The sequence below is a fragment of the Eurosta solidaginis genome, chromosome 4 (assembly GCF_040869045.1).
Source record: "Eurosta solidaginis isolate ZX-2024a chromosome 4, ASM4086904v1, whole genome shotgun sequence".
Taxonomy (NCBI): Eukaryota; Metazoa; Arthropoda; class Insecta; order Diptera; family Tephritidae; genus Eurosta; species Eurosta solidaginis.
Genome location: NC_090322.1, coordinates 137,369,057 through 137,394,656, shown reverse-complemented (window position 1 = coordinate 137,394,656; position 25,600 = coordinate 137,369,057). Strand labels below are relative to the sequence as shown.

The 25,600-nt window shown below is 38.7% G+C and overlaps 1 protein-coding gene across 3 annotated transcripts in view; it reads left to right on the top strand.

Annotated features, from left to right (window-relative positions):
- Cpr (Cytochrome P450 reductase) overlaps positions 1–25,600 on the top strand; it is a 178,316-nt gene that overhangs the window by 115,866 nt on the left and 36,850 nt on the right. Inside the window, exon 1 of one of the 3 annotated variants that reach the window (XM_067783007.1) lies at positions 24,785–24,894. The exons of the other annotated variants lie outside the window; for them this stretch is intronic. Coding sequence (XP_067639108.1) covers positions 24,813–24,894 — 82 coding nt within the window. The 5' untranslated portion in view covers positions 24,785–24,812. Of the gene's footprint in view, positions 1–24,784; positions 24,895–25,600 lie in introns of those variants that run through there. 3 annotated transcript variants of the gene reach the window in all.

Here is a 25,600-nt window from a genome sequence, read left to right as displayed (position 1 = left end):
TTTTGAGGAAATACGGCACCTGAGAACCCAGCCGTATGAAGCGGAAAAACACAAGCAGGTCCTTGGTGAACTCCATAGACAGGCGTCGGACCTTTATGTCGGGAATTGCCCGGTGAATCCAGTACTTGAAGAAAAATATCCAGAACTCGCAGAAGAGGAACGCATACTCCCCAGGGAAACGCGTGTCACTCTTGCTCAACTTCGTTCTGGATACTGTAACAGGTTAAACTCTTACCTATCCAGAATCAACCCCGACATACAAAATGTATGCCCTGCTTGCAATGTGTCCCCACATGACACCAACCATCTATTTTCCTTATGGTCCACCCCTGTTGAAACGGCAAGTTTCCTTGGACTCCCGTTAGAGGATATTGATGACAATTTGTGATCGGTCGCTGCTATTAGGTGGGGCGAGCATTGCTACAACAACAACAGCGGAAGTATATCCGCATCACCTGAAAATATGAGTGCCACTGCGTATACGTAACATTTTAATATTACGTATAAACAAATAAAAAAAATTGCAATAAAATAATATTGCGACTATAAACTGAGATATAACCTATCCTATATTTCAAGTTAGATCAAACTACACACGGGGTGCAAAACAAATTCAAAATCGGTTCAGTAGTTTAGGAATCCATTGGCCTCAAACTTGCGACACGTGTTTTTTATGGGTTGGTGTCGACATTCTGTATGTACAAAATTTTAAAAACAAAATTCTGCGTTTTAAAATTCTGCTTTTTTAAAATTCTGCTTTCTAAAATTCTGCTTTCAAAATTCTGTATTACAAAATTCTGTATTAGAATATAATGTTAACAATGTTAAAGAGGTCATGTAATTATTTTGAAAAAGTGCGCCATGCACAGTAATTCTGCGTAGACACCTTTCTGCACAGGCGGCCTTCGGCCGCGCTTATAAAAAACAACCCTGGGCTACGCCATGCCAAGTCCGGGTGTGTGGTATAACCGTAGCTACCGCCACGGTGATGTCCTTCTGCGTAGTATACCCTTCTGCGTAGTTGGCCTTCGGCCGCACTTTAAAAAAATAACCCTTAGCCGATCCAACACCGGCTACGCCATGCCATGATTCCGGAATTTTGACTTCCAGAATTAAACATGCAGAAGGTTAGAAAGCAGTATTTTAGAAAGCAGAATTTTAAAAAGCAGAATTTAAAAAAAGCAGAATTTTTTTGCAATTTACAGAATTTTGTCTCCCAGAATTTTGTAATACAGAATAATGACACGCTCCCGTTTTTTATATATTAAGATTGTTCTAGTGCGGTTAAGTTCTGTAGTTAGTATAATTTTCTCCAGCATCAAATTAAAGAAATCGCAGGATAGGGGGTCACCCTGTCTGAAACCTCGTTTAGTTTCGAACGGCTCGGAGAGGTCCTTCCCATTTATGACTGAGCTGATGGTGTTGCTCAACGTCATTTTGCAGAACCGTATAAGTTTTGCGGGGAAACCAAATTCAGACATAGCGGCATATAGGCAGCTCCTTTTCGTGCTGTCGAAGGCGGCTTTAAAGTCGACGAAGAGGTGATGTGTGTCGATTCTCTTTTCACGGGTTTTTTCCAAGATTTGGCGCATTGTGAAAATCTGGTCGATGGTAGATTTACCAGGTCTGAAGCCGCACTGATAAGGTCCAATCAGCCGATTCACGGTGGGCTTCAATCTTTCGCACAATACACTTGAAAGGACCTTATATGCGATATTAAGGAGGCTGATTCCACGATAGTTGGTGCATTTTGCAGTATCCCCCTTCTTGTGGACTGGGCAAAGAACACTTAGATTCCAATCGTCGGGGATGCACTCGTCCGCCCATATTTTGCTAAGAAGCTGCTGCATGCGCCTTACCAACTCCTCGCCGCCTTACTTGAGTAGCTTCGCAGGCAATCCATCAGCGCCCACAGCCTTGTTGTTTTTCAATCTGGTTACTGGACATCAGTTACAATGTCGCCGTTTTCGTTCCTACAGGAGTTTGCCCCGGTCTTAAAACCTTCCGTCTGTCGCCGTATTTTTTGGTAAAATTTTCGGGCGTTATTCCTGGTGGCTAGCAGCTCAAGCTCCTCGCACTCACGCCTTTCTGCTTCTGCTTTTTTCTTCCTGAAAAGGCGTCTCGCTTCCCTTTTCAACTCACGATAGCGTTCACACACTTGCGCTCGCTTTTAACGTAGCCCTGTAGGCAGCGTCTTTTCTTTCGGTTGTAACGCGGCATTCTTCATCGTACCAGTTGTTTTTTCGTGGCCGCCGGTAACCAATTTTTTCCTCGGCGGCAGTACGAAGTGCTTTGGAGATATGCTCCCACTGCTCCTGTATTCCTTCAGGATGAGTTGTGCTCTCAGAGAGCAGATGTGAGAGTCGAGTTGCGAAATCATTGGCAGTATGTTGTGATTGAAGCTTTTCGATGTCTAGCTTTCTTTTGTGTTTTTTGTTCCTTGGTTTTAGCCGCGCTAAGGCGGGTGCGTATTTTGGCTGCAACGAGATAATGGTTCGAGTCGATGTTACCGAGGGCCTAACATCTAAAACACTGGAGGCATGCCGTCCGTCTATCATAACGTGATCGATCTGATTGCGAGTATTTCGATTGGGGGACAGCCATATAGCTTGATGTATCTTTTTATGCATGAACCTCGTGCTGGATATGACCATGTTTCGAGCACCGGCAAAGTCAATCAGTCTCAGTCCGTTAGGAGAAGTTTCCTTGTGTAGGCTGAACTTTCCGACTGTAGGGCCAAGAACACCTTCTTTGCCCACCCTGGCTTTAAAGTCGCCAAGCACGACTTTTATATCATGACGGGGGCAGAGCTCGTATGTGCGTTCTAATTGTTCATAAAAAGTGTCTTTCACCTCATCGTCTGTAATATATAGACTTATGAAATATAAGAAATATCTGCATCTCTATTTACATGGCCTGCTACAGTTTTTACGCGGCAGACTCCTTGGCAAAGAGCGGTATCCATATCGCAAGAAATGAAAAATTTCATACAAAAAAATTTCAAAAAATGCTCAGGAAACTTTTTGTTTGACAAGTAGTATCCACCTCTCAAGAATATTCATACGCTTTCTGCTACCTTTTTCTAAAGATATTTTAGAAAGCGTACATGGGGTGGTTCTGGTTTCGCCAAGAAATAGCTATATGTGCGTCTCATTATTTCCTGAGCAGCACCCCTGTAAGAGCACAAGTGTTCCTATTTTCTTGTTTAGTATTTTCTCTTTAACTTAGGTGAACTTTTAATTCGAATGTGTTAATTTTAACAAATTTTCCTTTTATGAACTACTGAATCTGAATTTCGTGCCTTGCAGGAAAGTGACGTCGATTCAAATAGTGATAAAATAGCTTGGCTAATACTATTTTTCACACAAGAAATAAGTATATACGAAACTTTTATTAAACGTTTCATTATGATGTAAATATTTAGTAACTGACAATTTGTTGTGTGATTTGTAGATTAACCACATCTTTCGAAGAAGTTGGTAAAATTTATCTAAATACCGAAATTATTATTATTTAGAAGCTAATTTTTTTAATTTTTTTTTTTAAAGAAAATGGCATTTGAGTTTGTTGCGTAGAGTTTGGCGCGGAACGCAAGTGCAAATAATGCATGAGTGGTGAACCGGTTTTTCCTCAGAGATATTGACAATTCTTTTGAGGTGTCGACAATTGAGCTCCGGAAATTATACCGCGTGGGTCCAGACATTGGTGCCCATGTCGCTGAACGTCTGAAGGAAAAGTTGAAAGGGCAAAGAATCACCGCTGTATTGACAGAAACAGGTAAAACATAATATATGTTTAGGACGATGCCGCGTTGAGCCTCTCCGCCATTTCCTTCCACTTCTTCTCATTTGCCAGCTCTTCGTGGAGTCGCTGGAATCTTCCCGATGCTAAACGCTGTCTCGGTGAGAATGTCGACCATCGCCTCTCATATGTTCAGCCGATGCTCGGCTGTGTTTTGCTGCTGTCCTGCTGGTGGTCGCCATTCTAAAAAAATGGCAGTAAATTCTCAAATAATATAAATAATATCAACAAGTAAGGAAGGCTAAGTTCGGGTGTAACCGAACATTACATACTCAGCTGAGAGCTTTGGAGACAAAATAAGGGAAAATCACCATTTAGGAAAATGAACCTAGGGTAACCCTGGAATGTGTTTGTATGACATGGGTATCAAATGGAAGGTATTAAAGAGCATTTTAAAAGGGAGTGGGCCGTAGGTGGACGCCATTTCGGGATATCGCCATAAAGGTGGACCAAGAGTGACTCTAGAATGCGTTTATATGATATGGGTATCAAATGAAAGGTGGTAATGAATATTTTAAAAGGGAGTGATCCTTAGTTCTATAGGTGGACGCCTTTTCGAGATATCGCCATAAAGATGGACCAGGGGTGACTCTAGAATCTCTTTGTACGATATGGGTATCAAATGAAAGGTGTTAATGATTATTTTAAAATGGAGTGGGCCTTAGTTCTATAGGTGGACGCCTTTTGGAGATATCGCCATAAAGGTGGACCAGGGGTGACTAGAATGCGTTTGTACGATATGGGTATCAAACGAAAGGTGATAATGATTATTTAAAATGTAGTGGGCCTTAGTTCTATTGGTGGACGCCTTTTCGAGATATCTCCATAAAGGTGCACCAGGGGTGACTCTAGAATTTGTTTGTACGTTATGGGTATCAAATTAAAGGTATTAATGAGGGTTCTAAAAGGGAGTGTCCCTTAGTTGTATATGTGAAGGTGTTTTCGAGATATCGACCAAAATGTAGACCAGGGTGACCCAGAACATCATCTGTTGGGTACCGCTAATTTATTTATATATGTAATACCACGACCAGTATTCCTGCCAAGATTCCAAGGGCTTTCGATTTCGCCCTGCATAACTTTTTCATTATCTTCTACTTAATATGTTAGGTGTCACACCCATTTTACAAAGTTTTTTCTAAAGCTGTATTTTTCGTCAATAAACCAATCCAATTACCATGTTTCATCCCTTTTTTCATATTTGATATAGAATTATGGCATTTTTTTCATTTTTCGTAATTTTCGATATCGAAAAAGTGGGCGTGGTTATAGTTCGATTTCGGCCATTTTGTATACCAACATAAAGTGAGTTCAGATAAGTACGTGAACTAAGTTTAGTAAAGATATATCGATTTTTGCTGAAGTTATCATGTTAACGGCCAAGCTGAAGGACAGGCGGTCGACTGTGTATAAAAACTGGGCGTGGCTTCAACCGATTTCGCCCATTTTCACATAAAACAGTTATCGTCGTAGAATCTATGCCCCCACCAAATTTCACAAGGATTGCTAAATTTTTGTTCGAATTATGGCATTAAAAGTATTCTAGACGAATTAAATGAAAAAGGGCGGAGCCACGCCCATTTTGAAATTTTCTTTTATTTTGGTATTTTGTTGCACCATATCATTACTGGAGTTGAATGTTGACATAATTTACTTATATACTGTAAAGATATTCAATTTTTTGTTAAAATTTGACTTAAAAAATTTTTTTTTTAAAAAGTGGGCATGATCTTCATCCGATTTTGCTAATTTTTATTCAGCACACATATAGTAATAGGAGTAACGTTCTTGCAAAATGTCATCATGGTATCTTCAACGACTGCCAAATTACAGTTTGCAAAACTTTTAAATTGCCTTCTTTTAAAAGTGGGCGGTGCCACGCCCATTGTCCAAAATTTTACTAATTTTCAATTTTGCGTCATAAGATCAACGCACCTACTAAGTTTCATCGCTTTATCCATCTTTGGTAATGAATTATCGCACTTTTCGGTTTTTCGAAATTTTCGATATCGAAAAAGAGGCGTACAACCACGATTTCGTTCATTTTAAATAGCGATCTGAGATGAGTGCCCAGGAACCTACATACCAAATTTCATCAAGATACCTCAAAATTTACTCAAGTTATCGTGTTTACGGACGGTCGGACGGACGGACGGACATGGCTAAATGAATTTCTTTTTTCGCCCAGATCATTTTGATATATAAAAGTCTTTATCTATCTCGATTAGTTTATGCCGTTACGGATTACCTTTATGCGAACAAAGTTAATATACTCTGTGAGCTCTGCTCAGCTGAGTATAAAAATCCTTAACTTTGCTGAACACCGCACACGATTTTTGACGCGAGCAAACGATTACTTGTTTTTATACTCAGCAGAACTCACAGAGTATATTAACTTTGTTCGCATAAAGGTAATCCGTAACGGCATAAACTAATCGAGATAGATAAAGACTTTTATATATCAAAATGATCTGGGCGAAAAAAGAAATTCATTTAGCCATGTCCGTCCGTCCGTCCGACCGTCCGTAAACACGATAACTTGAGTAAATTTTGAGGTATCTTGATGAAATTTGGTATGTAGGTTCCTGGGCACTCATCTCAGATCGCTATTTAAAATGAACGAAATCGTGGTTGTACGCCCTCTTTTTCGATTTCGAAAATTTCGAAAAACCGAAAAATGCGATAATTCGTTACCAAAGATGGATAAAGCGATGAAACTTAGTAGGTGCGTTAACCGTATGACGCAAAATTGAAAATTAGTAAAATTTTGGACAATGGGCGTGGCACCGCCCACTTTTAAAAGAAGGCGATTTAAAAGTTTTGCAAACTGTAATTTGGCAGTCGTTGAAGATACCATGATGAAATTTGGCAGGAACGTTACTCCTATTACTATATGTGTGCTGAATAAAAATTAGCAAAATCGGATGAAGATCATACCCACTTTAAAAAAAAAATTTTTTTAAGTCAAATTTTAACAAAAAATTGAATATCTTTACAGTATATAAGAAAATTATGTCAACCTTCAACTCCAGTAATGATATGGTGCAACAAAATACAAAAATAAAAGAAAATTTCAAAATGGGCGTGGCTCCGCCCTTTTTCACTTAATTCGTCTAGAATACTTTTAATGCCATAAGTCGAAAAAAAATTTACCAATCCTTGTGAAATTTGGTAGGGGCATAGATTGTATGACGATAACTGTTTTCTGTGAAAATGGGCGAAATCGGTTAAAGCCACGTCCAGGTTTTATACACAGTCGACCATCTGTCTTTCCTCTCGGCCGTTAACACGATAACTTGAGCAAAAAGCGATATATCTTTACTAAACTTAGTTCACGTACTTTTCTGAACTCACTTTATCTTAGTATAGAAAATGGCCTCAATCCCATTATGACCACGACCACTTTTTCGACATCGAAAATTACGAAAAATGAAAAAAATACCATAATTCTATACCAAATATGAAAAAAGGGATGAAACATGGTATGTGACACACACCTACCATATTAAGTAGAAGAAAATGAAAATGTTCTGCAGGGCGAAATCAAAAGCCCTTGGAATCTTGGCAGGAATACTGTTCGTGGTATTACATATATAAATAAATTAGCGGTACCCGAGAGATGATGTTCTGGGTCACCCTGGTCCACATTTTGGTCGATATCTCGAAAACGCCTTCACATATACACAACTAAGGGCCACTGCCTTTTAAAACCCTCATTAATACCTTTAATTTCATACCCGTATCTTACAACACACATTCTAGAGTCACCCCTGGTCCACCTTTATGGCGATATCCCGAAATAGCGTCCACCTATAGAACCCACTCCATTTTAAAATACTCATTAACACCTGGCATTTGATACCCATATCGTAAAACACATTCTAGAGTTACCCCTGGTCCACCTTTATGGCGATATCTCGAAAAGTCATTCACCTATAGAACCCACTCCCTTTTAAAACCCTCATTAGTACCTTTCATTTGATACCCATATCGTACAAACAAATTCTAGAGCCACGCTGGTCCACCTTTATGGCGATATCTCGAAAATGCGTCTACCTATAGAATTGAGGCCCACTCCTTTTTAAAATACTCATTAATACCTTTCGTTTGATACCCACATTGTACAAACGCATTCTAGAGTCACCCCTGGTCCACCTTTATGGCGATATCTCGGAAAGGCGTCCACCTATAGAACCCACTCCCTTTTAAAATACTCTTTAATACGTTCCATTTGAAACCCATGTCATACAAACATATTCAAGGGTTACCCTAGGTTCATTTTGCTAAATTGTGATTTTCCCTTATTTTGTCTCCAAAGCTCTCAGCTGAGCATGTGATGTTCGGTTACACCCGAACTTAGCCTTCTTTGCTTGTTTTTTGTTTTTTTTTTTTCAATTCCTCTCTGACTCTCGTTATTATTATATTTTCCTCACTTAAAATATATAAAAGTAGTGAATCTTTCAATCGACAATGCAGAAAAGTTAAAGGTTTGTGAACTCTTAGGTTTGTAATGTTTTAAGACTTCTGTCAAAATAGCTGAATCATACTAATTTCACAGGAAGAGCTAATGAAATAATTAGTAAAGTACATTTAAACGCTTATTGAACTCAATTTCTCACACAAAATGCAGCAAACGATTTAATGTCTTTTTGCAAAATATTTGCGTATATGTATTTGCTTAAATGAAACATCGATGAATAATAAGACCCCCAGCGGGTTAGGGGATCAGAATATACCCTCGGTAGGTATGCCTGTCGTAAGAGGCGACTACACTACCAGATTCAAGCGGCTGTATAGCGTAACCCTTTAAGGTTTCCAGCGCAATATATAGCTTCTCAAAACCCAATTGTCAACCTCACCTATCCGCGGCGAATCCTGTTTCACTAACAGACGAGGCTCTGGCGACCCCAAGCTCCTCATGGAACTTGGGGTGGGGAGAGAGGGATGGCCTGAATGTGGACATATAAATCGTTCCCGAGATGGTCGGTCTAGCACCTTAATGGTGCTGTGTTACCGGTGCGTACCGGATCTGTACCCGGCAAAGGACCATCACATCGATACCACTCCCCAAAGTCTTCGGAGAGATATCTTATCACTACAACAACAACAACAACAACAACAACATCTAAGAATAATTGCACATGTATTCTATTTTGACTATCTCACAAGTTAAATATAAATAGGCTGCTCTCCATTTCAACTAGATTTTGCAAAAAAAAACTTTTTTAGAGCAGCTGACAGAATCCATAGTGTAAGTAGCTCTAAAAGCGAGGAAAAATTATATCATAAAAAAATAACGATTGCATTAAGCTTTTGTATGAAATTTATACCAATTATCTTAATTTCCTAAAGTATACATTTTGAAAATTATGCCATTTACGTAAAATTTAAGAATTCACGAGCTTAAATATTAAGCATAAATTGAACACACCATTAAGCAAACAAACATAAATATGTGAAACTGAGCCCGAATTAACGTAAAAAAATAACTTAAAAAAAAAATACGAATGGTAGATTATGCATTGAACAACGCCACTACCTCCCATCTGTCCTCCTTTTTATTGACTCGAATTGATTCCAAAGCAATCCTAAAACATTACCCTCAATTCTCGTGAAATGATTTCGAAATAGTTACGAAATGATGAAGAACATAAAATAATTAAAAAACAAAAATTTAGTTAAACGGTTTTATTGAAAACAATACTTACATGAAATAATAATAATACTAAAATCTAGAAAATAATTAGGTAGGTCCTAGGTACTAGTCATCACACTCCTCATCAATCTAGGGCGTTGATCAGACAATTAAATAAAAGCGTTTGAAATTTCTATTGATAGTCATATATAAGACCAACTGAACCTTAATAAGGTTATGCTACGCCTCACACATTTAGAAATTTCAGGCGCCCAATGCTTTTATTTAATTGTGTAATCAACGCCTTACATTGATGAGGAGTGTGATGACTAGTACCTAGGACCTACCTAATTACTTTCTAGATTTTAGTATTATTATTATTTCATGTAAGTATTGTTTTCAATAAAACTGTTTAACTTAAACATTTTTTTTAATTATTTTATTAATATCTCTATCCTTGCGCCACCTGGCGGCGATTTTTTCATATGTCGCTTTCTATTCATGTATATAATATGTGCTCCAAATATGAGCCAAATCGGACCACAAATATGATGTTTTTGGATATCTCGATCCCTGTGCCACCTAGCGGCGATTTTTCTTCATAGTCTGCTTCTATTCATGTATGTATTATGTTTTCCAAATATGAGCCAAATCGGACCACAAATACGATTTTTTGAAATATCACGATCCATGCGCCACCTATCGGAGTTTTTTTCTTATTATTGCATTGTCATCGGGTTCTGAACAAGTTTCAAGCTTGTAGCTTATTGGGAAGTTACTTAAATTTTAATTACAAAATTCGTTCACAACAGCCGTGCGGCTGGCCGACCTGTCCAATCAAGCTAAATAAAACCGTTTAAAAAATACAGAAATGATCCTCGAACTGATAGTCTTGAATTGATCCCGCACGAAAACAAGCTCGTAATTCAAATTTTTCTCTTTCGTAAACGGTACCACACCCCAATTTTCCAAAACTGGCATTTTAATACCGGAAGATCAATCAATTTACCAAATTCCAAACTTGATCGATATTATAGTTCATGAACAATCTAGGTTTTCCCTAAAGTTTTTGATATTCCAAAGTTTTTGCTTTTACCGACGAACTTCACACATATCCATCTATTTCAGGTACAGATATACTATATATCTAGCTTGATCCGTTGATGCCGTTTGAATGAGGCGTTATGCAAATAAAATTAAAATACCTTGTACGCTTAGGCCAACTAGGTATAAGAGAGAGACACAAGATAAACTCGACTCTAGAAGTATCAATCAATATTTCTTTCCTTAGTTAGTCCGGTTCCAAGATTATGTGCATTATTTTGTGTAGAAAAGGGAATGTACATTTAAATACGTACTTCTCTCCTTCTTTCTATTAAACTACAATAAACCAAAAGTCTTCACGTCAACCGGGTTTTGCCGGTGAAATTAGATACAGAGAGAATAAGCAAAAATACGAAACTCTCAAAACGTGCAGGTACCTTGGTTATCTAACCTGTAGCGCGTGCACTTGTGCGATTACATGCGAGCGAGTATATGGATGATAAGTGAATATGTGCATACATAATAATTTTTTTTTTACATTAGTACCCTACAGTCCGCCAAACAAGTGTAAACTAGTTCAGAACTCAACCCATTCAAATTAGTTAGACTGAGTTTAACAAGTTTGTTGATGGAACTCGTACCTTCGGAAGAGGGGTGACGAGGGAAGCGGATGGGAACCGTGCATGAATACAGTTGCCGTGTGTACCAAAAGAAGTTGATGATAGTCAGCAACAAAACCATTGTTTACTACATTGCATTGTTTACTATATAGTTTGCATGGTTCAATTATATGGTTGGCTCATCTCATCAGCTGATTTTATTTATTTCATTGCATGGTCGATGGGATTGTCAAAAGGAGATGGCAAACTCAAAATGAAACCAACACATTGGCAATATTTTCTTACACATACAAAAACTGCTAAGTTTTATGTTTCCATTCGCACCAACACCAATACACAGATTTTGACAATTTGAACAGACATATTTTGTTATTGTACAGATGAGCCAACCATATAGTTGAACCATGATAGTTTGGCAGCTTAAATAGAGGTTATATTGCGAATAGAGTGGAAGGCAGTGAAATTGGCAGTCGAATGACACATAATGAAGGAATGGAAATGGAAAATGTAGTTGCAATACGGGATTTCCTATGAGTTGTCTGATTACTTTCATATGCCCTGTCATGTTTTCGCTCTTTAGCTCAGAGATATTTTCTAGTCTAAGTGCAGCAAGTGTTGTCTCTTACTCTATTATATTAGGGAAGGGAGATATTCCCACTTAGGCACTAACTGCATCAGCAGGGGACGTTCTCATTGCATCCTTCTTTGCGTGGTCTTCGGTCACCAAACAAATACCTCGTTTCCACCAAACAAAGACTTCGCGTTTGCCAACACTTTTACGCTACATATCTAAATATTTCGGATTATTTATACCGGGTTTAAAACGCCCCTTTCGATACCTCTCTCGCACGTATTATTATTCTCTTTCGTCTTTAGTTGTCGCTGAACAAGCAGAGTAGCAACATCGGGTAAGGATATTGTTTATTTGCGAAAGGATATTTTGCAAACAGACGCTCATGCGCAGAATGTTTTAATGGTTTCATGTTAACAATTTTATTTTGTTCAAATTTTTCCTTAGACTAAAGCAATAGAGTACTATTTATATGGCATATTTACGAATTACTTTGTGTGTTAACAAACATGCGTGCATACGTCCTACCTCATTGATTTTTCATCAACAACTAAACCACTACCAATAATGCTTGCGTCGGGCGATGACATTTTTCAAATTACGCCCAGACATTTCGTCTACTTAAAACACCATGCCGGGCGAAATTGACGCTGTTTATTCAGAGTGGCCATTATTTAGAAATAAAGTTGAAAACAATTAAAACTTTTTAAACGGTTTTATTTAGGTTGACTTGACAGGCAGGCTGCATGCACGGCCGTTGTGAATGAATCTTGTAATTAAAATTTAAGTAACTTCCCGATAAGCTACAAGCTTGAAAATTGGAATGTAGTTCAGAACCCGATGACAATGCAATAATAAGATAAAAATCGCCGCTAGGTGGCGCAAGCATCGAGATATTCGCAAAATTCGCATTTGTGGTCTGATTTCGCTCATATTTGGAACACATAATACATGCAAGAATAGAAATCAACCTGTGAAAAAAATCGCCGCTAGGTGGCGCATGGATCGAGATATTCACAAAAATCGTATTTGTGGGCCGATTTGGCTCATATTTGGAACACATAATACGTGCAAGAATAGAAATCGACCTGTGAAAAAAAAATCGCCGCTAGGTGGCGCATGGATCGAGATATTCACAAAAATCTTATTTGTGGTCCGATTTGGCTCATATTTGGAACACATAATACATGCAAGAATAAAAAGCGAATTATGAAAAAAAATCGCCGCTAGGTGGCGCAAGGATCGAGATATTCACAAAAATCGTATTTGTGGTCCGATTTGATTTGCTCCATATTTGGAACACATAATACATACATGAATAGAAAGCGACCTATGATGCCCGATTTGGCTCATATTTGGAACAAATATTGCATACAGTCCGGTAGAAGTGACATCAAAATATTTTGGAGTTGCAGGAGGGACAAGCATACGTGGCGCAGAGTCGAGTAAAGTTTTGGAAGGATTATGTATTGAGGACTTAGATTGTAACAAATTGTCAGGAAAGAGTCCTTGTAATAATGAGTCACTAAATGAACTAAATAGAATGAGAAATAATAGGCAATTAAATAAAGACTAAAAACTTGAAAATAAAATAATTTAAAAAAAAATTGTAAGTTAAACGGTTTTATTGAAAACAATACTTACATGAAGTAATAATAATACGAAAAGCTAGAAAATAATTAGGTAGGTCCTAGGTACTAGTCATCACACTCCTTATCAATCTATGGCGTTGATCAGACAAAAGCGTTGGACGCGTCATATTTCTATTGATAGTCATAAGTAAAACCAACTGAACCTTAATCAGGTTATGCTACACCTAACATTTTTAGAAATTTCACGCGCCCAACGCTTTTATTTAATTGTCTGATCAACGCCATAGATTGATAAGGAGTGTGATGACTAGTACCTAAGACCTACCTAATTATTTTCTAGCTTTTCGTATTATTATTACTTCATGTAAGTATTGTTTTCAATAAAACCGTTTAACTTAAATATTTTTTTTTAATTATTTTTTAATTCTTTGCTTTAGCACTTGACTGCTAAAACACGCCCAAAATATTAAGAGCTGTGTTAATCCGGAGGGCGAACATTAATATTATAACCAGGGCAACCCAAAGTATGCAAACGCATATTTTTTATCAGGCAAGTAAGCAACAAACCAATCAAATATGATACATTTCTCGACGTAACGTGAAGTTTCAGTTATATTTCAAAGATCATATTTTTGCATATTTAGCAGCAAATGCATATTTTTGCATATTTTGCAAAAAAAATGCTTATTTATCAGGATATTTTGCAAAAAATTTATATATAGTATATATTTTTGAAGGCCAACCGTAATAATATAAATTTGAGTAATAACTACAATAAGGTAACACTGTAGCAAAAATTATTGTTTTTAAAATCTTGCGAAACACCTTGTTATTTATTGTAACAATAACTTGAACTGAACCTGAATTTTTAACAAAGGCTGAAACGCTATTCATTTTTAAATCTATTTAAATAATGCTTATGTTTTTATTGAAGGCATGAATATTACCTGAAAAATGTCCATTTTAACCTTTTATTTGCTAGTACTTATTAAAAAAAAGTGAATACCACAAAAAACAAGAAAAATGTAACATTAGTACCTATATGTAACACTTTCTTAATTAGATTCCTTGTAGCTAAATATATACACATATTTTGAATATACATAGCTTGAATAAATGTGAATTTGTATGGTTTTATGGTTGTTCTTATTCTTGTTATGGCATAAACCTCCATAAAGCTTTTGAATAGTCCACTCGGATAGATGTGTCTGATATCTAGGGTGTTTTACATGCCAAGCATAAATTGTAAGCCTTTTTTGCCAAACTTGTACTACATACTTTCGAAGCATAAAAGCATATTTTGGGGCTTGTAAGGACCTTAAATTCATATTTTTACGCTTATATTAAGATTTTAAAAGCATATTATAAGGGCCTCAAATACGCTTTTTTTGCTTATTTTGGGTTGCCCTGATTATAACCCTTTAATTCAAAAAATGCAGTATATGTATACGGCGCACGTTACGTGCGTTTTCATAAGCTTGCATGAGTTTAAATTTTTGACAGCGCACGAACCCGGTTAGTTGAAAACATTGATTGAAAAAACGAAAATATAGGAAATGTTTGTGCTAATTACCTTTTAGTTTTTAATAATATTAATGAATAGTTGGCGGTTTATTAATAATGATACCGAAAAAATTCTTTCGATATCTCTCCCAATTTTTTTGAACGTGTTTTGGCAGTAAAATTAAGGATTATATGTAAAAAAACAAAATATTTGTTTTTGGATATTATCTTTTATTTTTTTATACTTAAAGGGGTGCCCTTGGGATGTTTGTCGTCATCGCCTGGCGGCGACGATAGAAATAAATCTATCCTCGCAAAGCGACGTCGCGTAAATTTCGCTCATCGCTTTTATTGTGTCCATTGTGTTTATTTCGCGGCGTCAGGGCATTGTGTTTCAAGCATAAGATGAATTTAGTTTTACTCACACAGGCACAGTTTGAGTTTTGGGGACCGCTGCCTTACAACTGCACAATCGCTCCGACTTAAGCTGGAGACATTGGTGCTTTATCGGTAACCGTATCGGTAACCTTTTAACAGCTGATTCGACCAACCTTATGAGAATCAATGCAATCGATTATTGGTGCCGCTAAGGTCGTAACCGTATCGTAGCCAACCAATTGGGTTTTGGTTTACCGTCGTAACGATAAACAGCTGATTACGTTAGGGGTACGGATACAGCGATACGACATACGGCACCAATGACTCCGGCTTTAAGTTTCCGAATAATAGCAACAAAGTATAGGCTCCGTAGGCTAGTGTCCAAAGGTACGAAAACCCGTTTTTTTTTTTTGGACGTAACTAACGATTTGGGAGGTACGCGGGGAAAATCTTACATGCAGTCTTCATAGATTTTCAAGATCTACTAGAAAATGGTACGACTTCCCAGGTATTTTTTGGTATCGCACATTGCGACTAATGCAATTTCGTATTCGCAGCAGTATACAGATTCTAGTTCTTAACTAGTATGTTTTTCATATTGCGCTATATATTGTCCACATATGTTTTTGCATTCATCTGTTTGCACATTTGTATTTACTTACGTTATCATAGGACTAGGGACACGAGATTCTATACGATACTTTAGATACCATATCGATACTTTTGATATTCGATGTCGATACGTTTATTGCAATGGTTTTTGGCACCGCAATATTCGGTAAAAAAGAGTCAAGGAAAGAACTAATCGACCAAATATACTCTTCTGTATGTTCAGTATGTCAGTTAATTTATTTGGAAGAAGCTGACAACTGTATAATCAAAATTTTTTGCATCGTTCCTGTGCCGCAATGCTTCGCTTTGACGCATTTGAAACGCTATAAGTTAGAAAAAAGTATCTTAACTTTTTGCCTTGCTTTACGTCCCACAAACTTTGTGTAGATAAATATATCTGGGGCCATTCATTCAACTCATCTGTCAGCCCAGTGCATCGCATATGCTTTGACAGATGAGTTATATGTATGATTTATGTGCGGTCTTTCTACACAAAATTTGTAGAATATAAAACGAATCGAAACGTTAAGAGCTTCTGACAAAGTTAAAATTCTTTCTAAATCCAGGCTTATTACAACTTTTATTTTACACATCTAAAGATATATTGGGATCTCATTGAAGGTGCATTTCTGATCCGCATACTTGTCTTGTCAAGCCAGCATCGATATTTTTTCTATCGAATCTTCTTAATACGATACTATCGAGTACCTGAGACTTGCGGAGCGATACTTGATATGAGTACCGTATCGATACTTTGCATTCGATATCGCGTCCCTTCCCTACATTGGACTATCAATTAAGTCTAGTCATGCAATATGTTATGTACATATGTAAGTGCATAATTAAAATGCGCCATGCAAAAATTAAATGTCATTGTGTATACATGCCTGCTGTGTAATGAGGTGTGGCTGTAACACTGTACAAACAGTAAATCTCTACTCTTACTTTCTTTCTTTTGCCCTTTTGGCAGTAACCAGAGCAGGAGATGGTAGATGTCGTAATCAATCCGAGGGAAACAGACTTCGCCACCAAGTTCTATCGCCGCTACGCAATCCGAATTAAATGTAGACTTTTCAATTTAAAACTTATGAGGACTCTTTCTATAAAAAACTGCAAAAGACATACGAGGACTTCACCCGCTATGACATCAAAAGAAGAAGGATTTCAGCATGCAACTCGACTAAAGAGTTAAAGTTGATAAATTTTACTGCTGTTTAAAATATAGTCATGTAGCACCAGGCTTATGTGAGAATGGACACAGGAGGTGAAAAGTTGCTTCACCATGTTGAGTTTTATGTGGAATCATATCTCAAACAGCTTGGTGGAAACTCCGATATGTACCACGGAAGTGATAAGGACCACGGGCTGAATTGACGTTACACCGTTTCCGAAAATGAGCCAAATATTTGATTTTGTTTCTATAGAATTGCCCAGAGAGATTCAACTCTTCGCATCGCACCACAGCGACTTTTCCATCTTGTACCAAGACGAAGGTCTTGCTGTTATCTAAGTAAGAAGCAGCGCATTCACAATTTAGCAGCCAGGCCACTGTTAGGTTAGGTTTAAGTGGCTGCCGTCCGCATCGGAGCGGCACACTTAGGCCTTTATAGGCCAATGTGAAACCACACGGAATTGTTCCTGCTCTCCTAATCAAACCAATTCGTTGGAGTTGTGAAGCTAACTAAGCGTCGTGTGTTGACCTCAGCTATATCAGTCAGATCTACGAGAAACATCTTGCCCATAAAACGTTGCCTTCTTTTACCGAGCGCTGGACATGCGCAGAGTAGATGCCTAACAGTTTCAGGTTCTTCTTCGTTGCCGCAGGTTCTACAATAATCATTAAATGGAGCGCCAATCCCTTCCGCATGCGGCCCAATACAAACGTGACCAGTGAGAAATCCTACAACTAGGGAAAGATCCATCTTACGGAGGGTCAGAAGCTCTCGCGATCTCTTCTCATTCCATTCCGGCTATGTGAGTTTTGCCGTGTGGCATCTAGCATGATGCTTCCACCTGTCTCCGGCTTCCATCAGTAGAGCCTCCTTTATCTTGAGCTTGCAGGTGGAAAGCGGCATGCCCAACCTCTTCCAGGATGGCGAAAGTGGAAGGGAAGTGCGCTTTCTTGCAAGCTCATCCGCCATCTCATTACCTGGTATGCCCTTATGTCCCGGAACCCATACCAGATGCAGAGTAAACTGTTCAGCCATGACGTTAAGTGATCTGCGACAGTATACTTCGAGATTAGTTGTTACAAGGGCTTTCAGCGCTGCTTGACTGTCTGAGAAAATATAAATGTGTTTCTGAGAGACTGCGTTCTGCCTAAGGCAGTCCACAGCGTCTTGCAATCGTTTCGAATAGGCACCCCCTCTGACCCTGTTATCCAGTTTAGATCAATCTGTGTAGATCTGAATGCTGTCAGTGGGCCAATCTGGGTCACTCACCGACTGTTCCCTCTCAGGGATTAATACCTCATATCCCTTGTTAAAGTTGGTATGTGGTTTGCAGAAATCTGTCCATTCTGGTATGCAGAATCTGTCAAGAATTTAAGTATGGTTGCAGTGAGACCATGTGGCCAGTTTCCTCAGCCTAATAGCTGCACATGCTGCATATTTTATGCCTACTATATATATGGGTAATAGGTTCAGTATTACCTTCATAGCCTCCGTTGGCGTTGTGCGGATGGCTCCGCTTATGCATAGTAGTGCAGATCTTTGCACCTTTTGAAGAGCAAGAACCGTCGAGGATTTATTCAGGGCGGGCCACCATACCGCCACCCCGTATATCAAAATTGGCCTAACTATGGCCGTGTATATCCAATGCACTATCATAGGGAGCATACCCCATTTCCGTCCACGTCACTGTTGAGTGATATAAATTCGAGACTGTGAACGATTTCGTCTCTTTGGGAGCCAGCATAAAAAGCAAAAACAATGTCTACTCAGAAATCAAACGGAGAGTAACTCTTGTTGCTTTGAACTGAGTAGGCAATTGAAAAGTAAAGTCCTCTCTCGATAAACAAAAGTCACGCTCTACAAGTCGCTCCAGTCATGGACTTTGCAGATATGACGATAGTCCACCGAATAAAAACCCAAAGGCTTCGCTGGCTAGATCATGTTATACGAATGGACGGATACGCTCCGGGCCAACAAAGTATTTCAGTGGAAACCGCAGTTTGGAAGTAGAGGAAGGGAGGTTAATTGCCAATTAATGATGATGAAATATTTAGTAATCAGGGACTCCAAACGGCCAACGTCCTCGAACATCAATAACGACCTCAACGAACAGAATAAAATTTTGTTTACTTCTCAAAATAATAAACAAACCAGATGAACAATCGTACATGAGGAAAATGACGATCATGCTGTACTATAGTCGTAGTAACAATGTACGGCTACGAGAAGCGTACGAGTCGTATGAGGTTCTCCATTTAAAAACATGTGTGCGTGGCACGTTTTTTATAAGTACGATACAACGACGAGATGACTCGGGCCTTAGTTTCAACGTAACTAGCGCGCTTCGTTGCGCGACGTCCTAAAGCTTGTATATACTTTGCGCAACTGGGTATATAAAGCTTACACTTCCGCGTTTGTACTGTGATTAACTGGCTAAGCACGCAATCTTTCGTTAAAAAACAAAACTTGTTAGGAAGATGCATATTGCTAAGTGTTGTCTCCCATATTTGTAAAACGTAGTACTTGCATGCATATATTATCTATGTATGTATATGTATATTACAATCTTAAAAATATTAAATTAATAAAAATAATTGTTTTACATTTACATTAGACAATTTAGTTTTCGTATTCTCTATTGACCAAAGGTCATTCAGTTTTTAACTTCCGACACTTTGAAAGTAAAATAAAAATATATTTTATTTTCTAATAAGTAATTAAAACCACATACTCAATATGTCTGTGCATATGTATGCGTGTATCACAAACTTGATCTCGACCTTCGCTCACACCAATTACTTACTATGGGTACACCTTTTTGTGTTCTTTTTTGTTTAATATTTAAAATTTAAATCATGTTTTGCTCATTTCAATCAAACTAACCTATAAATGAAACCTTTTCACATATTCAAAAATAAATATAAACGAATTTCAATGAACTTGATTTGATAACTTCTTGTGTATTTCCATTCATGAACATTTTTATACCCAAAACGTACACGAAATTTTAAAATGTAGGTGAAAATAATAAGAAATATAGCTCTACCGCTCGTTTGTATCCAAATTCGTTCCTCATGTTTGGGTGTTTCTTACCTAATTGGCGCTTAACTTTTTAAACGAGTATGTGCTTTTTGGCGCCAATCGTTCACACCAAGAGTATTTAAATTGTTTTCCAACTGGTCCTTTCAGCGAAGTGGAGGTCGTCCTATTCTTGTGCTTCCATAGGCAGGTTCTTATAAGAATACTTTTTTGGCTGGAGCATTGGCTTTCATTTGCATAACATAACCTAGCCAGCGTACCCAACGCGCTTAAATTAGCTTGACTATGTTGGTGTCTCGTAAGCTCGTACATCTGATCATTTAATCAGTCATTTATTCGGTACTTGCCGTTGCCGACGCTTAGGAGCCTATTCATTTTTGGAAGAACCTTTCTCTCGAACACTCCCAGAGCCGCCTGTTGTTGTTGTTTTTGTTGTAGCGATAAGGTTGCTCCCCGAAGGCTTTCGGGAGTGTTATCGATGTGATGGGCCTTTGCCGGATGCAGGTCCGAAACGCTCCGGTACCACAGCACCATTAAGGTGCTAGCCCGATCATCTCGGGAACGATTTATGTGGCCACATTAAACCTTGAAGCCATTCCCTCCCTCCCCACCCCCAAGTTCCATGAGGAGCTTGGGGTCGCCAGAGCCTCGTCTGTTAGTGAAACAGGATTCGCCGCGGATAGGTGAGGTTGACAATTGAGTTTGGAGAAGCTATATATTGCGCATGAAGGGTTGCGCTACACAGCCCCTTGAATCTGGTATTTTAGTCGCCTCTTACGACAGGCATACCTACCGCGGGTATATTCTGACCCCCTAACCCGCTGGGGTCCCAGAGCCGCCTCATCTGATGTTGTCATGGTCCATGCTTCTGCACCACATAGCAGGACGGGTACGATAGGTGACTAGTAGAGCATGATCTTCGCTTGCCGAGAGAGGACTTTCCTTTTCAATCGCCTCCTCAGTCCATAGCAGCATTCGTTGGTGGGAGTGATTCTTTACTGGATTTGTGACTGTAGTTGTTGTTTGTGTTAATGCTGGTTCCCAAAATAAAAAAGTCCTTCACATTTCGAAATTATGGCTGCCAACAGTGACGTGGTTGCAAGAGCGCAAATGCGCTGGCTTTGCTTGATGACAGCAGGTATTTCGTTTTGTCCTGTCCGCATCTTTTATTAGTATCTTAAATAATATTATTCCAGAGCGGTTAAGCTCTGCAGCTAGTATTATTTTCTCCAGCATCTAATTAAAGAGAGAGCACAATAGGTAATCACCCTGTTTGGAACCTCGTTTAGTTTCGAACGACTCGGAGAGTTTTTTCCTAATTCTTACTGAGCTGATGGTGTTCGCAAAGTCATTTTGCACAGCCGTATAAGTTTTGCGGGGAAATCAAATTCAGACTTTTCATGCTGTCGAAGGCGGCTTTTGGCGGATTTTATGCATAGTCAAAATCTCTTTGATGGTAGATTTCCCAGGTCTAAAGCCGCACTGATAAGGGCCAATCAGCCGATCCCCACGGTGGGCTTCAATCTTTCGCTCAATACGCTTGATAGGACCTTATATGCGACGCTGATTCCGCGAAAGTTGGCGCTTTTGCAGTATTCCTCTTCTTGTGAACTGGGCAAAGGACCATATTGTGCAGAGAAGTTGATGCATGTGCCTTAAGATCTCTTCGCCACCGAATTTGACAAGCTCCGCAGCAATCCATCAAGGCCCGCGTCCTTGTTTTTTTAATCTGGTAATCAATGCTTTTCACAATGCGCCAAATCTTGGAAAAAACCCGTGGAAAGAGAATCGACACACATCACCTCTTCGTCGATTTTAAAGCCGCCTTCGACAGCACGAAAAGGAACTGCCTATATGCCGCTATGTCTGAATTTGGTTTCCCCGCAAAATTTATACGGCTGTGCAAAATGACGTCGAGCAACACCATTAGCTCATTCAGAATTGGGAAGGACCTCTCCGAGCCGTTCGAAACTAAACGAGGCTTCAGACAGGGTGACCCCCTATCGTGCGATTTCTTCCATTTGATGCTGGAGAAAATTATTTTAGCTGCAGAACTTAACCGCACTGGAACAATATTCTATAAAAGAGTGCAATTACTGGCATATGATGATGACATTGATATCATCGGCCTAAACACCCGCGCTGTTAGTTCTGCTTACTTCAAACTGGAAAAAGAAGCGGTAAAGATGGGTTTGATGGTGAATGAGGACAAAACGAAGCACCTGCTGTCATTGAGCAAAGAGTCAGCGCATATGCACCTTGGCAACCACGCTACTGTTGGCAGCCATAATTTCGAAATAGTAAAAGAATTCGTTTATTTGGGAACCAGCATTAACTCTAACAACAATATCAGCTCTGAAATCCAGCGAAAAATAACTCTTGCCAATAAATGCTACTTTGGACTAGGTAGGAAATTGAAAAGTAATGTCCTCTCTCGGCGAACGAAAATCATACTCTACAAGTCACTTATCGTACCCGTCCTACTATATGGGGCAGAAGCATGGACCTCTACGCGTTGGCGATGGCGAGTACCGAAGAAGATTTAATGATGAGCTGTACGAGCTATGCGCAGACATCCATATAGTCCAGCGAATTAAAACGCAGCGGCTGCGCTGGCTAGGCCATGTTATGCGAATGAAAGATGATGCTCCGGCCAAGAAAGTGTTTCTATCGGAACCCGCCTATGGAAGCAGAGGTAGGAGGCGGCCCCCACTCCATTGGAAGGATCAGGTGGAAAACGATTTAAACTCCCTTGGTGTGACCAATTGGCGCCGGTTGGCGGCGCGAAGGAGCGACTGGCGCGCCTTGTTGGACGGCCATAACCGTTTAGACGGTTAAGCGCAAATTAAGTAAGTAATCAATGCTTTTACATCGTCGTAGTCGGGTGGGTGAACATTTATTCCATGATCATCGATTGAGGGATCGGAGTCATAACTTCCCTGGGTGTTTCATCGCTCTCTCCATTTAGCGGTACAGAGAAGTGTCCCCATCATAATTTAATCGCGCTCGGGACAGGAGTCCGTCGCCTAATTTCTTGGTAAAATTTATGGTCGTTATTCCTGTTGGCTCAAGTTCTTTGCACTTACGCCTTTCCACCTCTGTTTTTTCTTTCCCTTTTCAACTCTCGTCGGCGATCACACACTCTTAGTTTTGCTTTTAACATAGCCCCGTGGGCAGCGTCCTTTCTTTCGGTTTTTGAGGGTATCACCATGAAATTTGTCATACAGTTGTATCTTTTTGACCACTAAAGCCTACTATTCGCGCTTCAATTGAAAATATATAACTAACTTTTGCTTTATGTTTGAATTTTTTTATAAATTAGGTACGGTTCCTCTGTAGGAAGCATTCAAATTGGGCGCCTTTAAATTAATCAACACTTCTGATAAAGAGCACTAACCTTGTTACGTGGCTGACTGTTTGGGTGGCGAGGAGCGGCGGCAAGCAGGTATGCTTGCGGGCCCAGGCTAGCTCGTCGTCTTGGGCGGGGCATTTCACCACCGTCCTCAACCGCAACCACATGAACAAAAAGGGGTCATACCTGCATATGTATAGGAAAGGAAGGAGAAAGAGCTGAAAAAGATGGAAACATACGTGAGGGGCAGAGTTAAAAGGGGTAAAGATGAAGGCCTGTCCTGTCAGGTGGAGTCTACCCTCCCTCTGCAGTGCAACTTGCACCGCACCGTGGGCACTGTGCTGACTCCTATCTACTTACAGTGCCCCCAAACCTGACACTGGTCTGTCCTCTGTCAATCGGCCATTTTCCCTAAACACTCACCTTCACCTTACCTTGCCACGCACAAGCGCAGCACCAACACCAAATATTGTCAACCTAACCCTGCATAATGAATATATTCAAATTTCATCCAAACATAATTCTTATAATTTATTTACAAAGTTCTTGGTTTACAAATTAGCAAATACCACCCTACTACTAGTTCAATGATTTATAAAAAAAGAGAACTTTAAACTCAGAGTTTAATACAAAATACTGTGACAATGATTTCAAAAGGCTTAGCTACTAGGATCACTTCCAAAATTTCTATTTACTCAAAAATAAAATAAAAAAAAAAAATGCTTAAATTTAATGCTAAACTTTATTGCTAATTAAAATTGCAAATTCAATTCAATCGATTCTGAATTCAATTCAATACAAAATACTTACGACTAATAGACCAAGTGTCTGAACTCAAATAGAATAAAATTTAAACTTTTAGGGCAACCCTAATGCAATATTATTAATAGGAGCTAATTCTAAATCTAAAGATACAAATTCAAACAAAATAAAATAAGAGAGCGAACAAAAAAATTCAAGTACCCTAATCCCTGACCTATCGCAACCGCTCAAGTAAACATAAGATCAATTATGTACACAGCAAAAGTAGGTCATCAAAGTAAGTAAAAGAATTTATGTGTATATGAAAACAAAAGGCATGTATGTAATTGCAAATGTACGTTTGTGACGTTTTTCATGCATGTACATATGTTCGTTGCAATCTGTTTTCTTTTTCTGATTTGCTAATTTCTGCTCTATTTTTGCAAGAGCAGGAATCTGTGCTAACACATGTACATACAACTAAACAGGTGTATGTTGATAAATTTTAATATGTCACTCAAAACACTCACCAAGTTACTCTTCTTATCCAACGGCGCCGCTGCAGTTGAGTAGCTGAAACAAAAAAAAACTCAAACATACATATGTACCTATGACCACACTCAAGGTAGCCACCCTCAAACACTCAGCCAAGATCGCTCCCTGGTGATCTTTGATAATGAGTGCTTTGGTAGTATCAAAGCTGCCCCCGTGATGGTAAAACGCAAAAATTAAAAAATGTGTAATCAAAAAAAATGTTCTTGGTGCTGAAAGCACACTGTGCATATACACCCTCGGGGTGTGATGTTGCAATTGATTTTGCCAATAATAATAGAAGTACAAAAAAATATAAAAGAAAAATGGCAAAATTCAAAAATTTGAAAATCCTAATTTGGTGCTACCATAGGTAGCAGAAACCATATGCAAAAGAAAAATGTGTATATGGTAGAAAGTGGGGGTATAAAAATACCAAGAAAATTAAGTGTCAAACTGAAGTAGAAAAATTAAAAAAAAGGAGAAGGAAACGGAGAGACAAAAAGAGAAGAAAAAAAGGTGCTCCGACTAACTTATAAAATATGGAGTTATGGTAAAACTCAAAAATTATATGTTCGAAAAATAAATGCTTGGCCCCGGAAATGAACTAACCCTTTCTTCCGTTCCCAATCAAAATTATGACAATTATAACAATATTTAAATAAACGTAATAATAAATTCAAAATATGTAAAATTCATAATGTCACTATACATATTGTTGGAAAAGCTCCTCCCTCCGCCGATGTTTGTGTTGCCAGTGTATGTGAACTAGCCCCAAAAAATATAAAAATGTTGTTACCAGCTTTGTTGTGGTTGTTGCTAGTGTTTTCCTCTATTGTCTGCTTTACCAAAAATCGTCTTGTATTTTTTTTTTTTGTTGTGTATGGTGTAGTGGCTGTTGTTGTTGCGGCCCAATGCCGCCGGTGAAAATTGATATCGATGTTGACAATTTTTATTGTGTTTTTGAAGAATTTGTACGAAGTATTTGTTGTTGTTGTTGGTGTGCGCC